A 14836-nucleotide genomic window follows, 5' to 3' on the forward strand; every position below is an offset into this window, starting at 1 on the left:
TCCTGGGCACTGCCACTGTCACCTTGGTCTCTGTGCTGCCACCTCGGGAGGGTGTCCCCACGCTGGGAGACTCCAGCTTGTCTCCGAGGCTACTGGCTGACAGGGGCATCCTGTCAGAGGAGGGCGGGATGGGCCCTCTGGTACCGAGAGGACCCAGCTAAGTCACCCGGTTTGCACACTGCGCGTGGTGTGGTGGCTCCCCAGAAATGCATGTGCGCCCGAAGCCGGGGGGCTGCCTGGCTGCTCCTCTCCCTGCCTTGCCTGGAGTCGGCTGTCCCTCCACCTCGTTTTCAGTGGAGTGGGGGAGCAGACTGATCCCTCCGCGGGGTTCGCATTGGTGGCATTACTGTGTTAGGCACACGCATTGAGCACAACTGCCCCACAAAGCCGCCGATCTCCTGTTATTCTCCTGTGAGTCTGAATGGAAACTCAAAAGCTAACCAAAGTCTGAGTTGCTGATGAAAAGCCATACTGCTTCTCTGGGCCTGCACGCCAGGCTGACGTTTGGGATTCGCGCTCCGTACTTAGTGGTGGGATATCTGTGATTTCGTGAGCCACGGGACAGAGGAGACTTGTGGTGAAACTGAGGTGGCCTTCGTGTCAGCAGCCCTTGGGAGCCCGGTGTCCGTAATCAGTGGTCAGTGTGTGATACAAAGAGTGAGCAGTGGACCAGGAAGTCTGGGAACAGCGTTCCGGACCCTGTGGTGTCAGTTGCTCACTCTTTAACTTGTGAGCCTGCCTAAGCTCACAAAAAGAAAGACCCTAAGTGTCTGCCCCCCGTTTCCTTTCTGTAAAATGAAAACAAGCAACTAAATAGGCTGGGAACCTCCTCCAACGCTAGGAGGCTATGGTTTAGTACCTAAGAAATAAAATGTTCTCCAAAGGATCCCAAAGCCTTAGTTCTCTTGCTACGTCTCTTAGTGATATTGCAAGATGTAGAAGGGCTTCAGCAGTTTCAAAAATAACTAACTACTAGTTTTCTGTTTTAAAAACAAATCAGACTGGGGCGCCTGGGTGGCTCAGTCGGTTAAGGATCCGACTTCGGCTCAGGTCATGATCTCACCGTTCGTGAGTTCAAACCCCCATGTCGGGCTCTGTGCTGACAGCTCGGAGCCTGGAGCCTGCTTCGGATTCTGTGTCTCCCTCTCTCTCTCTGCTCCTCCCCCACTCGTGTTCTGTCTGTCTCTCTCTCTCAAAAATAAATAAACATTAAAAAAAATAAAAATAAATCAGACCTTATAATTACAGCTACTTGATTTTTTTTTTCACCTTCCCTTTATGAACATTTTGTAGCTTGGTACAGCTTTATAAGTAATTTTCCATATTATCCAAGCATTAGTCTGTTTGATTAAAAATATTACATGGCTTTTCATTTTTGTCTCCCTGTTGTAAGAGGGATTTGGTACAGAGCTTCTCAGATCTCTGTGCTTTTTGGTAGAGCATTGCAGAAGAGGTATAATCAACACCGTGTACCCAGCCTTTTTATTGAAAAGAAGCAGCATATTTCTACCTCAGGGCCTATGAATTATTCAGACAAGTATTTCTTGTTCATCCCCAAGGGGAACATGAGACAAAAGATCGAGTAGGAAGATCGCACCAGGAAAGTTTTCTGTTTCACCTTTGGAGCTTTTCGAGTCACCCGAGCTCTCCAACAAATGTCAGATGCTCGCCTTTCAAAAGGAGTAGCCTCAGGCCTGGTGAGGGGAGCTGGTGAGCGGGACCCAGGTGAGGCCAGGCCATCACCAGCAATGTCTGAGCCTTGTCTGGCTCAAAGGCATTCTTGCCCGTAGAAAATAGTAATCATAAACCCTTAAGACTTTTCTCAGTGCATCCTGACATATGCAGAAACCACGCAGACTAGAGGCAGGTTGAGGCCAGCAGGCCTGCAAAGTTTAGGTCTTGATTCTTGGAGTCCAGAATACTGCTCAATGACTATACTTGGTGTGAGTTCCAAAGGGCAGAGTGGATGGTTCCTTCTTGGTGACCTTGTAAATGATGCACCATGGTCTGTGTTCTCCAGACTACCCCCCACGGTCCATCTCACAGCTGGCAGATTCCCTTCCCGCTGGTGCTACTGGATCTCCTGGTGTCTGGGGGGGGGGGCGGGGGGGGCGGCCCCGGCCCCCAGGACCCCCAGGACCCCCAGGCCCTCCGGCCCCAGGATACACAGAAAAGCTGTGTTTCTATGGCTTGGAGCATAATAAGGGAAGGAGGCGGCCTTTGCAATAGAAGCTAAGGATGAGGCTCCAGGCCAGAAAAGGTGTGAGATTAGAATCCCAGCTCTGTCCGTCACTGGTTTGGGGACCATGGGTAAGTCACCCTCTTTGTGCCTCAGTGTCCTCAGATGTATAAATGGGGTCAATACTAGCACCAGACACAAATTAAACACAGAACCGAAATCTCTTTATTAAGGCATAGTAGGTCCTGCCTCTGCCCTCATAGAAACCAGACTGATTTGCAGGCCCCTAAGTTGAGGGGAAGGGGTCAACAGAGAGGTCAGAGGCCTCTTACCAGGCCGAGTCCCAGGGAGGAGCCAGGAGCTCGAGACTTCTGTGCTGGAAGCAGGGTAGAAACAGCCAAGATGACGGTTCTGACACTCGGGGCGAGGAGTGTGCAAGTGAGGGCTTGGGTCAGGCCAGGGCGAGGCTCAGAAGATCACAATGAGGAGTTTGAAGAGCACGAGCGCTGGAGACCGCCGGAGAGCCAACCACGAGAGTCAACCACAGGGGTTCCCAGGGAAAGAGCCGGCTACAGGCCGATTGTGGGTCATAGAAAAAACCAGAGGGTGGAAAGTGCGTCCACGCCAGCAGTCAGGCTTGGAGAGGAAGGAGGGGAGCCGGAGGGACAGTCGGAGGGAGCTCTTCTGAAGGAAGAAAGCCACGTCTGTTACAGTGGGAGCCCAGGTGGCAGATGGAGAGTGCGAAGAACCCAACGGTCAGAAGCTCTGCCTGTTTCGTGAAGAACAAGGATTGGTTAGCTTCTAGGGCTTGTTAGCAATAGCATGTGCCAGTTGTCCAGCTCGGAGGACAGGGACGATTTAAGCAGAAATGCAAACACGTTAATATTGTTAGAAAAGCAGTAATGACTTGGAGGCAGATGGTATTCACTAAAGTTAATAGAAGGTCAGACTCGACAAAAGAAAAGTAAATTACACCCAGTAAAAATTAACACTTTTCTAATCGTTTCAGCCTTCATCTATATGTTTAAATTCACATATAGAGAGAAGGGAGAAGAGAAATAATGTGTTGACCGTTAATAATGATTTGGCACAAGATAAGGGAGGCAGAGAGCTGAGTGTGGGCAGGTATTAAGGGAGCAGGGAGCTGAAGGGATAAGGAATTACAAAGTAATGTTGTTGACAAGGGGAGGAATTCATAGAATGATCAGACTTTTCCCAGAAAATCTAAAGACATATTTTCATATCATTTTGCATAAGTGAATACATTTACATACATTTCCATGCCATGTTTCATCCCCAGGACCCAAGATGAATTAATGAAACACAGAGCACCCTTCTCCACATCAGTTGTCCTGTGACCTGGAGTGGGGGGTGGGGGTGGGGGGAGGGAAACAGGGCTGTCAGTGGGCTGGGGACAGCTGGGCAGCACTGCTCAGGCCACAGGCAGGCATAGAGACTCAAGGTAGCCAAGGACGGAATTACCAGGACAGGGACAGGCTCTGCAAACAGGGACATCTGCTCAACATCTGATAACATCAGCCTGGGCTCATGGGGGCAATGCGTGAGATTGGAGGATGAAAAGAACAAGAACTTTCAGGAGATGAATGAGCATGGCAGGGAGCCAGGAAGGTGATACGGAGAGGAGCTGATAAGGCGAGGAGGGGAAAGTATTGCTAAGAAATAAATGTATCCTAGATCATATTACCAGCATGCTCAGGTCTTCTTCTAAACCACTTGACAGGTTGAGAAAAGGCATGGAACAAAGGCTGGGGGGAGGGGGATGGTGCTGCCCAGGGCTCCCAGAGTGGACAGCACATGGAGGGAAGGACACAGGGCTCTGAAGAGGGCTGTGAGCCTGAGAGGAACCAGGGGAGGAGGGGCTTAACAGAGGCACTGGTGAGCCAGAGCCTGCACCTCTGCAGGGGGCAGGAGGAGAGATGGCGTCAGGGGTCAGCCTTCACCTAAAGCAAGTCTTTGTGCAACAGAGGCAGTGATATGCCAGAGCTGATGCTCAGAGAAGAGAAAACATAGGGGCCATCCTCTTGAATGTTGAAGTTCCCAAGACAAGGCCTAGAAAGGGACAGAAGCCATCAGTCATTCAAAGGAGGGCAGCCTGAAGACTGGGGAAGGTGGTAAGTTTCACCACCTCCCCCAGAGGAAGTAGTGGTAAGAAACCATTGGTGGATCTCCCCAACGAGAGGGGAAGATGGCTGGGAAGAGAGGAGGTTGGAGGTGATGGGTTAGGCTAGGCCATTTGCCCAAGGACTGTGGCTGAGGCTTGTCTTCTGTGGAAGGATCATAAGACATGAAAACCCCCAGTGCAGTCAAGACGGCTTCTGGCTAACAGTTTCATACTCAGGCTATCTTTTTTTTTTTTTCTTAATGTTTATTTACTTGGGGAGAGAGAGAGAGAGAGAGCATACACGTGGGCATGTGAGCAGGGGAGGGGCAGAGAGAGAGGGAGAGAGAATCCCAAGCAGGCTCCACGCTGTTAGCACAGAGCCCGACATGGGGCTCAATCTCACAAACCATGAGATCATGACCTGAGCCAAAATCAAGAGTTGGACACTTAACGACGGAGCCACCCAGGCGCCCCCGTACACAGGCTGTCTTGAAGGGGTTTCTCCATGATCTAATGTTTTCTGAAACATCAGAAATCTGAAGTGACATTAACAATGTTAGAAGTACTGCTGTACTTCTGTTCCACGGCAGTGCATTAGTGGCAAAGACGCAGGGAGAATGGCTGAGCTGTTGGAAAAGCGCGTTCTATTACGAAATAGCAGGGGCGCCCGGGTGGCTCAGTCGGTTAAGCGTCCGACTTCGGCGCAGGTCATGATCTCGCGGTCCGTGAGTTCAAGCCCCGAGTCGGGCTCTGTGCTGACGGCTCAGAGCCTGGAGCCTGTTTCAGATTCTGTGTCTCCCTCTCTCTCTGACCCTCCCCCGTTCATGCTGTGTCTCTCCCTGTCTCAAAAATAAATAAACATTAAAAAAAAAAAACAACGAAATAGCAGAGGCACGTCACATCGACGGTGGGTTTGGAAGGAGGACATCAATTATCCAGTGCAGTGGGTTATGTCTCATGGATTGTGACTACATTTTAAGTTGTTTTAACAGCTCTAAAGTTTGATGCAGAAGTATTCGTCACAACGAGGCTGGCTAACGACATTGTTCAGAGGCGAGAAAGGCTCCTCTGAAGTTCAAAGAAGGGCCCGAAGTTGGAGCTTTCTTTTAACTGTCTTCGGGCTTACATGCCTGTTTACTGTGGAAAAGGCTTCACCCCGTTCTGCATGAGGAGCCAGAAGGATGGCAGAGAGGGTTGGAATCGAGGGAAAGAGGTGAGCTCTGGCTTCCCTCCGGCGACTTGCACTGCTAAATTCTGAACCTTCGGTGTTTTTTCTCTCTCCCATCTTTTCAAGCGTCCATCTGTTTAATGAGATTTGGAGGGGAAATTGCTTGTGTCTCCTCTTTTACTGGTTAGAAGCATGTTTTCCGGTTTGTGCCTCTGTTGGCAGAGAGGTGCAGAACGAATGGGATGGAGTTGCAGGAGTTCATTCCAGAGACAGGCATCCTGTGTCTGTGTATCTGTCTGCTTTCGGCATCAGTCTGGCGGGGGGCTCTGGGGTCGAGGGCGGCCCAGGGCACAGACACATCAGGCAGGGTTTCACCTCGGCACGGCTCGTTTTCCCGCGGCAAAACCTGTCTTCAAGAGGGGCCCTTGATCTCTATTGCTACTCTGGGTAAGACAATTAAGCCAATGAAATAGCATCAAGATACCCTTCCTCTTTCAAACGCTGATCTTTGGAAATGGATCTCTTTCATCTGAAGTATCAATTTTCTTCCTGTCCATAGAATGATTGGCAGGAACAAAGCCTTGCCATAGTCAAGTGAGAAGGCTCTTTTATCTATTAATTGCATTTTATTTACTTGATTGTTTTTTTAAAATATGCTTTTCAAATTAAGACCAGTTTTTTTCTTTGAAGAACGACCTAATGCAATATTTAGATGTTCTCCCTTCCCTACACATCTGTGTGCTTACGGAGAGTACTCTTAAATGTACGACGCTCAATTTCTCCAGTATCTTCACTCGCTGTAACTGGGATTCAAACTAACAGTGCAAGAGAAGAAGTAGCACATTCTTTTGGGGGATTAGGTCTTTGTTCTTTATTCTGCCTTCTCTCCCTTCTTTTAGTAGCACACACTACATTTTAGCCCCATTAGTAGCTCAAGGCCCTCTCGAGAACTCTTAGTATTTGGCATGAATATAATAACCTTTACAAAGAAATTGAAAACCTCATAGGTCCTACCTGATGCGTTTGTTCTCACGATATGTGCTGAAGTGGACAATTTCTCTTTTTACTGCTGGGGAGACTGCTCTTGGTGACCGGCCCCAGGCTACACTGCAAATTAAGAGCAGATCCAGGGCTGGGCGATACTAAGATTGGATGTTTGTGGAGTCTACAGAAGCGCCTACAGCTTGAGTGATAGCATGGCACAGCGGTTCAGAGCCCGGCGTGAGAGCCAGCCTGCCTGGGTTCAGGTCCCAGCTTTGTCACATTCTAACAGTGTGGCCCGAGAGAAGTTCCTTAATCTTCCTGCACTTCCGTTATGTCAGCTGTTTAACAGGGGTAACCATAGTACCCATCCGTGTTATTGTGTGGTTAAACGAGCTCATACGGGCTGCATCGCACTCCACAAACACTAGCTGTGAACGCTACTCTCATTCTGTATAATTTGAGTCGGTGGAAGCCCCTGTGTACCTACTTGACAGTGAGGGAGGCATCTCCTTTCCAAAAGATCTGCCCATGGGCGTGGCTTTCCTTCTGAACCGAATTTCAGCAGCCGGAGGAGCTGAAATAAGAATATGTCATGAAACGTGGTTGGCCAAAAGCTCGTGCTTTTGCTTTTAAGTATTACTTTCTATTTCTCTGGAGCCCGCAGTCCAGCTTATTAAAGCCAAAAAGAGTAGGAAGGCATGGTGTGGTTTGTCAGGCAGAGACAGGAAGCATCTGGGCTCAGGGGGGCCAGACCAGGGTGGCGGCAGGCCCTGGACCTGAAGGGGGTGCTGGGCAGGCTCCATAGACTGGCCTGGGTAGCAGGGAGGGCAGAGCCTGCCATGGAGGCCGGCTCAGATGTCACACCTCTGAGGAGCCTTTCTTGACCCCTACCCACCCACCCCTGCAGAGGGGCCTTCGGCCCGTTGACTTCCCTCTCTTGAAGCACTTGTGGAACCAATATAGGGTTCTTTCTTTGCATATCTGTCGGGGGAAGGCGCCATGCCTGTGGTGACACAGCGGCCAGTGTAGACCAGGAGTGTCAGGTAGATGAGGTATGGCAGGGAGAGATGGAGAAAAACAAGTTCAGGAGCCAACTTGACCTTGACAGATATCATCATTCCCCTTTTACAAAGACCCCCAAAGCACCGGGTGCCATCTCCCTTGAATGGACTTTGAGCAGGTGTCATGGGAACACGCTATTTTTAACTAGGCTAACTATTTCTCTACGCGGAGTCCTTTGGGCGTTTGTTGGCTTGGCCTTGGCACAGTCCCTTCCCGCCACGAGTACAGGAAGTGACACCGAGGCGGGGACTGGAGGATGCAGCCACACAGTTTCACATGAGACCATGGAGGCCGAGTCAGCCAGTTGATGGAACCTTCCAGTGCAGTGGGATCTGAGTGTGTCACAGGCCGGGTCTCAAAGAGGACGTGTTGTGCTATAAGGTGGGGCTCCTGCCAGGCATGCTTGGCCCAGCCAGGTCCCCAGGCCAACCTGTAGCACCTGCTCCAGAGGGGCAGCCCTCTGCCCCGGGGCCCTGGGGGGCAGCAGTGGGCCCCTCTCAAGTACAGACACCCTGTCTTGTTGTCCCCAAGCGCATGCTTCTTTGTCAGCCCCTGTGCCCCGTTTGAGGGTGGCAGCGGTCACCATCCGTAGGCCAGAGGCTGCTGTGGAGCCGCGTCCAGGCCATCCTGCCAGGGTCAGCCCTGGTCTTCCAGGCCCCATGTGTCCCAGGCTGCCTGCTCTCTGTCTCTCATTCAGTGAGACGATCACCCTCCGAGAAGCTGACCCATAATAACTGTGCCCATGAGAGACCTAGTTTCAGACTAGAAAGTGAAACGGTAAATTTATAAAGATTGATGCCTTTCCTGGGCCGCACCCCTGTGCTTTCTCACCCCTCGTCCTCCCCAGAGGCACTCCCCCTCTAAGCCGGATGTCAGGCTCCACGGCCCATCCCAGAGACCCCATGCTGAAATGGCCGTCCCCAGGCAGCCTGGGGCACCGAGGCAGACAGGTGGACGTGGCAGGGACCGAGGGATTGGGGCTGTGCCGATCCAGGCAGTGACCCCGCCCGCCTCTGATGCAGAGACCCTCTTCCCAGGCCCCAGACTCTCTTGCCCTTTAGGCCAGAGCATCTCGCCTCTGTCCTGTGGTTACAGATGAGCCAAAGAGGGGACAGCCTCTGCCCTCGGGAGTGCCAAGGAAAGGGGGTAGTGTGTCACATGTGGCCTAGAGCAGCCCGGTCCTCCTGTCCCAGGGTGCCATACAAATATCATTAAATACCATTTCCTGTTTAAGGAAAACAGACACCCAAACACTGATCCTTCTGCTCAAATGAGTTCTCTTGTGGAGTTTCTGTCAGCCACCCCCTAGTCATCTCTTCACTTGCCCCGATGGTGACCCAGGACACATCCTCAGCCCTTTTTATCTGGTTCCCTCCATAGACTGTGAGTCTGGTGTCTTGTTCAGGGTGTGACTTCTGATCTTGGCCCCAGGCTGTGGGAGCCTCTGTTTGTAACCCCCGTGCCTACCCCAAACCCAGATTCAAGCAGCTTCCCTTGTTGCCACAGCACCAAGACGTGTCCCTTGAGGGTGGGCTCCTCTGGGGAGAGGAGAGGGGGCCGTGTCGCTCTAACTGGGTTTGCACGGTGCCCGCGCCCGTTTGGGGGTAGGATGCCTGCAGCAGTAGCGACAGTGAGCCTCCCAGAGCCAGGTCGGAGGTGCGAGCCACATGGGGAGGACATCTGAATAGGGGGAGGGATTGGAAATTATTTGGGGGAAGAACCAGGTAATTGAAAGGGTTTTTTTTTATGACTCAAGCTATGTCCTCACATCCTTTTGAAAATGCGTATTTTTAGCTTAAAGCATTTTCCGTTTGTTGGCGTGTATGTCCTCCTTGGAGCAAAAGGAGTGTCACCTGGAGATGTAGAACTTCCGCACCCACGTGGCTCCTGTGTGGCTTGTGGCCCTTGATCTTGCCAACCCCTCCCGCACTAAAAGCCCTCCCACCCCAAACAGCATCCTTTGGTGCAGAGATACTCTCTGCAGACATTTTCTGCTTGGTTTTTGGATTCCTCCTTCCCACTGCAGCATTTTCTCAGTGCTGGCCAGGGAGATATGGCATCAGGCCACCCGGCTCTCAGCGAGGACTGAAATCACAGACCCGGTGCAGGCTCCGAAATACAAGCCATGTCACTGGGCCTTCCTTCGCCGCGGCTTAAGGAAAAAATTAATTCTGTGTTTATTTCTATTTTCTGTTTGGGAGTCTTAGATGACTAATTACAGGCAGTGCAGTTCAGTGTCTCATTAGTAATTATGATCTAAAATTATTTAAAATCTGACATACTCTATCCAAACCATTTATTCTTAGAAATTCTGGCCCATTATTCCAGTATGATTTGACATTTCACTTCCACCGCGTTCCTGCCTTGCCACGGTTGCTGCTCCCTGGCTTGGATCAGACTGTCTGATCCAAGTTTTCCCTTATCTGGGTTGTTCTGTGTTCCCAGATACCTGCCCCTAATTCCCCTTCCTTATTTCAGGCCCCCCTGGGTTCGAGCCCTGCTACAGCACCCTCCTCCCCCACACCGCCTGTCCCTGAAGTCAACAAGAGGGCTGTCGCCATGAGAAAGTGGCATTCGGGTCCACCTGGGCTGGCTGTCCCCAACCCGCCTCTTGTCTGAATGGCTTCCCCATCATTCAGTGCTAGTCCCAGAGGCTCCCCGCTCCCCAGGAGTGCTCCTGGGCTCTCTCTGGGACATGCCTGCACACATGTTGTCTAGAGCTTCAGTTTGAGCCTAAAACCCTTCAGCCCAAAGGTCTGGGGAGGACACCCTGGAAGTTTCTCCCAGGTACTGCTTCCGGCATTTCTTCACCAGTATCAGGGGTGAGAGCCTAAAGCAGCCGGGACGTCTTTGGACCTAACACTCACCAGAGAGCAGAGGCATCGCAGGATTTAGAACACCAACGAAATTCCGTAGTCTAAGCACCCCTTTTGACGGATGGGGAAGCTAAGGCCAGAGGGGGGAAGGGACTTGCCAAGAGCACAGGGCAGCAGGTGGCAGACCCACCAGGAATCCTGACCGCATCATTCCCGAAGGCTTCACGTCCACTTTGTCTGTGAAGTGAGCGGTGACGTCTGCCTTTTGACATCGGGGTGGGGGTGGGGAAGAGACGAGCTCCCAGGACTCCTCGAGGGTAGGCCCTGGCCCCGGAGAAGCCCACTCATTGCTCTGGGGAGAAGGGGAGTAGGGGGCTCGAGCCTGTCTTGGCGGGTCGTGTAGCATCCGCTGAGTTTGCATCCTCTCTCAATTTTGCTCCCAATTGGAGTCAAGACTTGGTCTCCCCACTTGCCTCTTACCTGGCCCCCCTGCTGTGTAGCACCCCTTCTCACAGCCTGGATCGGCAGGATCAGCACTGATTTATGAGCCCAGCTGGGCGCAGGAGAGAGTAGCCTTTGGCACCCCTCCCGTTGCCAAAGGAGTGGGGGTGAGGGGTTGCTTCGGAGGAAGGAATGACAAACGGATCAGTGACAAAATACCAAAACCCACCAAGCCTCAAACCCTCGGACTCTAGGAGGGTGGTGGCCTGGAGCCAAGGCAGGCCCCCTCCCCTGCACAGATCACAGAAGCATGCCCTGGGCCCTTTCCTTGGGGAGCCCCTGCTCTCGGAAGCCAGTGAGCGCCGCTGACCAAGGAATGGTGTGCCAGTGTGCAGAGGCTCCCTCCAGGGGCACTGGGTGAGAGCACCGCCCAGGGTCTGGAGGCAGCCTTGCCCCTGATGTCCCTCCCCGGGGCCTTGGCGACCTGCTGCAGAGGGAGACCAGAACCACAGTCTGAGGGCCCGCCCCTAGCTCCCAGATCTGGGCCCCTGCAACCAGAAAGCTCCAGGCCTGCAGGAGCTTTAGCAAAGCCCTTTGAGAACTCCTCTGCCAGGGTCCCTGGGACTCCAGCCCCTTTGCCTGGCGGCAGACCCCCTGTCCCCACGGTTACTTGACCGCTTTCACCTCCCGCCAGGCTCACCGACTGACGCGTGATCTCTCTTCCCTCCCTTTCCTCATCTGCTTGGTATTTATGGGACACCTGCCTCTTCAGATACCTCTGCAGGCATTGTTTCTCTTCAAGCCTTTCAGAACATCTTCAGCTGGAGGCTTGTGAGCAGGAAGGGACCCGGCACTTGGGCACCGGCACCTTCTCTGTGTCAGGTATTGTTCTGGCTTTACCTTCAGCATCATGGATTCTGCACAATGGCCTCTTAGTTACTGCTGTAAGAATTAAATGGCACGATGTACGTAAGCTGCGTGGAGCCTGGTTCTGTGCCAGATACTGGACCAGACCACTCCCCTCAAGTCTCGAAGGAGAGCCATAAACATGTATAAGTAAGTGTAGGAAAAGGCACAGGGGAGGGGCACCTGGGTGGCCAAGGCGGTTAAGCATCTGGCTCTTGATCTCTGCTCGGGTCATGATCTTGAGGTTCATGAGGTTCAAGCCCCACATCAGGATCTGTGCTGACTGCACGGATTCTCTCTCTCTGTCTCTGTCTCTCTCTTTCTCTGCCCTGCCCCCGCTGTCTCCCCCACCCCCCCCCAGTCAAAATAAATAAACTTTTAAAAAAGTATTTTAAAAAAAAGTCACAGGGGCTCTGGCAGACAGAGGTACAGGTCACAGGTTGTCTGGTGTCATGAGGGAAGAGGGACAGACACGGCTCCACCGAAGGTGTGACCTGGGGGCCAGGATTCAGCAGCAGAGTAGAGATGTCGACTCTTCCACAAGTTAGGGACAGATGGAGCTTGAATACCTAGTAAACAAACTAGCTCTTGGAGATCTACATGGGACAGTTGGGGCCCGTTAGTAGACAATGGTGAGCAGGTACTATGAATTTTGTTAGAGGTGGTTCTGTAAGGAAACATTCTTTTTTTTTTTTTTTTTTAAGAGATTCCTGCTGAAGTATTTAGGGATGAAGTGTCACAGTGCCTATAGTTTACTTCAAAATACTAACGCTTGCCCCCAAAATAGATAAAGCAAGTGTGAAAAACGTTAACAGTTGTTAAATTTAGGTGATAGGTATATAGATGTTCATTATATCAGCCTTTCGAATTTTCTGCATGCTTGAAATTTTTCAAGATTAAAAGAAACTTAAGACAAAGTAGTGAGATCAGGTTTGCATTTTGGAGTGATCAATCTAGAAGCTGTGGAGGATACGTTAGTAGAAGCTAAGAGACACCAAGGACTGGACTCCACTAATAACATCTTGACAGTCCAGGAGAAGAGATTTCGAGAAGGCAGATGCAGTAAGGCTTGGTGAGGGAATTGGAAGGTTCTCGTCTGATTCTCAGATACCCGGGTCAGGTACCTGGATGGATAAGACGACTTCACCAACAAGAGGAAACACAGGAGGAAGGGAAGCAATGGGAGGAAGGAAGGTACAAGCCTTGCACACGGTCTGGAGGCAGAACATTCCAGGGCAGGGGCCATGGTTAGGAAGCAGTGGTGGCCTGGAGGTGGCAGCTGAGCTGCGAGTCAGAGAGAGAAAGAAAGAGGGCCAAGGACGGAACCCAAGGAGCACCAGCATTCACAGAGCGGGAGAGTAACTTGGCTAATGAGGACACATGGGTTCTGGTCATTTACACAGTTTTCCCATGCACCCAGCTCATCCAAACTGTAGCTGGGATTTGGGCCTGACCCTGAAGATCCCCAAGCCCTCTTGTTCCCATGGCCCCACTCAGTTCTTGGTTCCGGGCTGTGGCCGGCCTAGGGCCCTGTGAGGTTTATGGGATGTCCATGAAGGAAGGGTCCCGGTGAGCAAGATCACTGTGATAAGTGTGAGAGACAAGAATGACTTGAATTACAGACATGGTCCCACACAGAGGAGCTGGGAGCCCTTGAGCTTCTCTGGGCCTCAGTTTCTTCCTCCATGAGTAGAGATGGTGATGGGAGAATCAGATGGGATCACATGTGTGAGCGAGAAGGACTTGAATGGTGTCTAACAGTGAACGGATGCCTTGGTTCCTAGGAGGGATGTGAAACATGCCGTCTCGTGTCTGCTGGAGACCCGATTCTCCTGCTGGGTGCCAATGTCCGGGGGAGGGGGCGTGCCCCAAGCTGATATCAACGGTGACCTTTTCTGCAAAGACTCTTGAACACATGCGCACACACACACACACACACACACACACAAAACCTGGGATCTGGCCTCGCCAGGAGGTCAGTTTTGATTAGATCCGTAATTGCAATGCTGGCTGATGTCCTTCCGAATGAAGGAGAAACTGCTGGCCCAACCCTGCAGGGGAGCCTAGGGGACATGATGCTGAGTCTTTCTTCATAAAGAAAGGAGCAAAGATGCCTATTGCAGACAACGGCTCCCCCCCCCCACAGGGATCCGAATCTCTCTCCCTCCCTGCACCCCCGCGGGTTTTCTCTCCTCCTCTGCATCCGGGGCGGCGGGAGTCCAGACAGATGCATGGGGCTAGAACCAAAGTCCAAGCAAGTGATCCCTGCAGGGATCCCCCAGAACAAACTAGAAGCAAAATCTGCTTCTTCCTACAGACAACATGCGTTTTTCCAGGCCTTTCAAAGCCAGGCAGGTCAATCGAGTTATAATTGGCAATCTAATTAGAACTCCCACAAGCTGTTAAATTCTTTACCTGCTGCCTGGCATCTTACACAGAGGTGATGCATCTGCTCCTGCCTCTGGCATGATGAAAGAAAGCCGGCTACAATCCCATCCTTCTTGCCGGCAACAGCCCCCTCCAGCTACCCACCCACCCCCAACTGCCACCACGCGGACGCCCACATGCCCACCAGCAAGTATGACATGGGACACAGCCCAGTTGACAAGAAAATTGGCTTTAGAGAAATCAGGCTGAAAGGGCTGTGTTGCTGGATGATCTTGGGAGACTAAAGGGGAGAAACGAAGCCCCCAGCCCCGTTTTCCCGGATGTGGGAGGTGTTCTGAGGGTGGTTCAGTGGTGCCTTAGGCTTCCCGCAAGTCAGATTGCTCAATGACAGAAGAAAACGTGTCCCTCTGCTCCCTTTCTGCATCCTTAACCCTGAAGAAAATAGAAGTTTTGTGCCGACCCCCCTCCACCATCAAGATAGCAGTGTGCTTTGGCCGACAGGATGGGCGGATTTTATGGCACCAGCATCACCTGCATCTTCTGTGGTCCCTCTGCTACTGGGCCAGGGGCCTCTTGTGGCTCCTGCTCGCCAGTAGATGCAGGCAGTGTATGCCAGAGCCGGCCAGCCAACTCCGTTCATCCTTTCCCAGCTCTGCCCAGAGTGACCTCGTGGGTAGCTTGAAACCAGCCATGGTGGGAGTCTTGATACCCTAGAAATTGGCAAGCACTACAAATCAGGGCTTTTTCTTTTCTTTCAGAGGGCCAGCAGA

At 52.0% G+C, this 14836-nt stretch overlaps 1 protein-coding gene across 5 annotated transcripts in view; it reads left to right on the forward strand.

Annotated features, from left to right (window-relative positions):
- The window catches only part of TTC7B (tetratricopeptide repeat domain 7B), a 254836-nt gene that overhangs the window by 221180 nt on the left and 18820 nt on the right, over positions 1–14836 (forward strand). Inside the window, exon 20 of one of the 5 annotated variants that reach the window (XM_047080226.1) lies at positions 5294–5503. The exons of the other annotated variants lie outside the window; for them this stretch is intronic. Coding sequence (XP_046936182.1) covers positions 5294–5299 — 6 coding nt within the window. The 3' untranslated portion in view covers positions 5300–5503. Of the gene's footprint in view, positions 1–5293; positions 5504–14836 lie in introns of those variants that run through there. 5 annotated transcript variants of the gene reach the window in all.

This window comes from Lynx rufus, unplaced genomic scaffold (genome assembly GCF_022079265.1).
Source record: "Lynx rufus isolate CCGP_SWC_20201006 ecotype Redwood Valley unplaced genomic scaffold, mLynRuf1.p SCAF_17, whole genome shotgun sequence".
In the NCBI taxonomy this organism is placed as follows: Eukaryota; Metazoa; Chordata; class Mammalia; order Carnivora; family Felidae; genus Lynx; species Lynx rufus.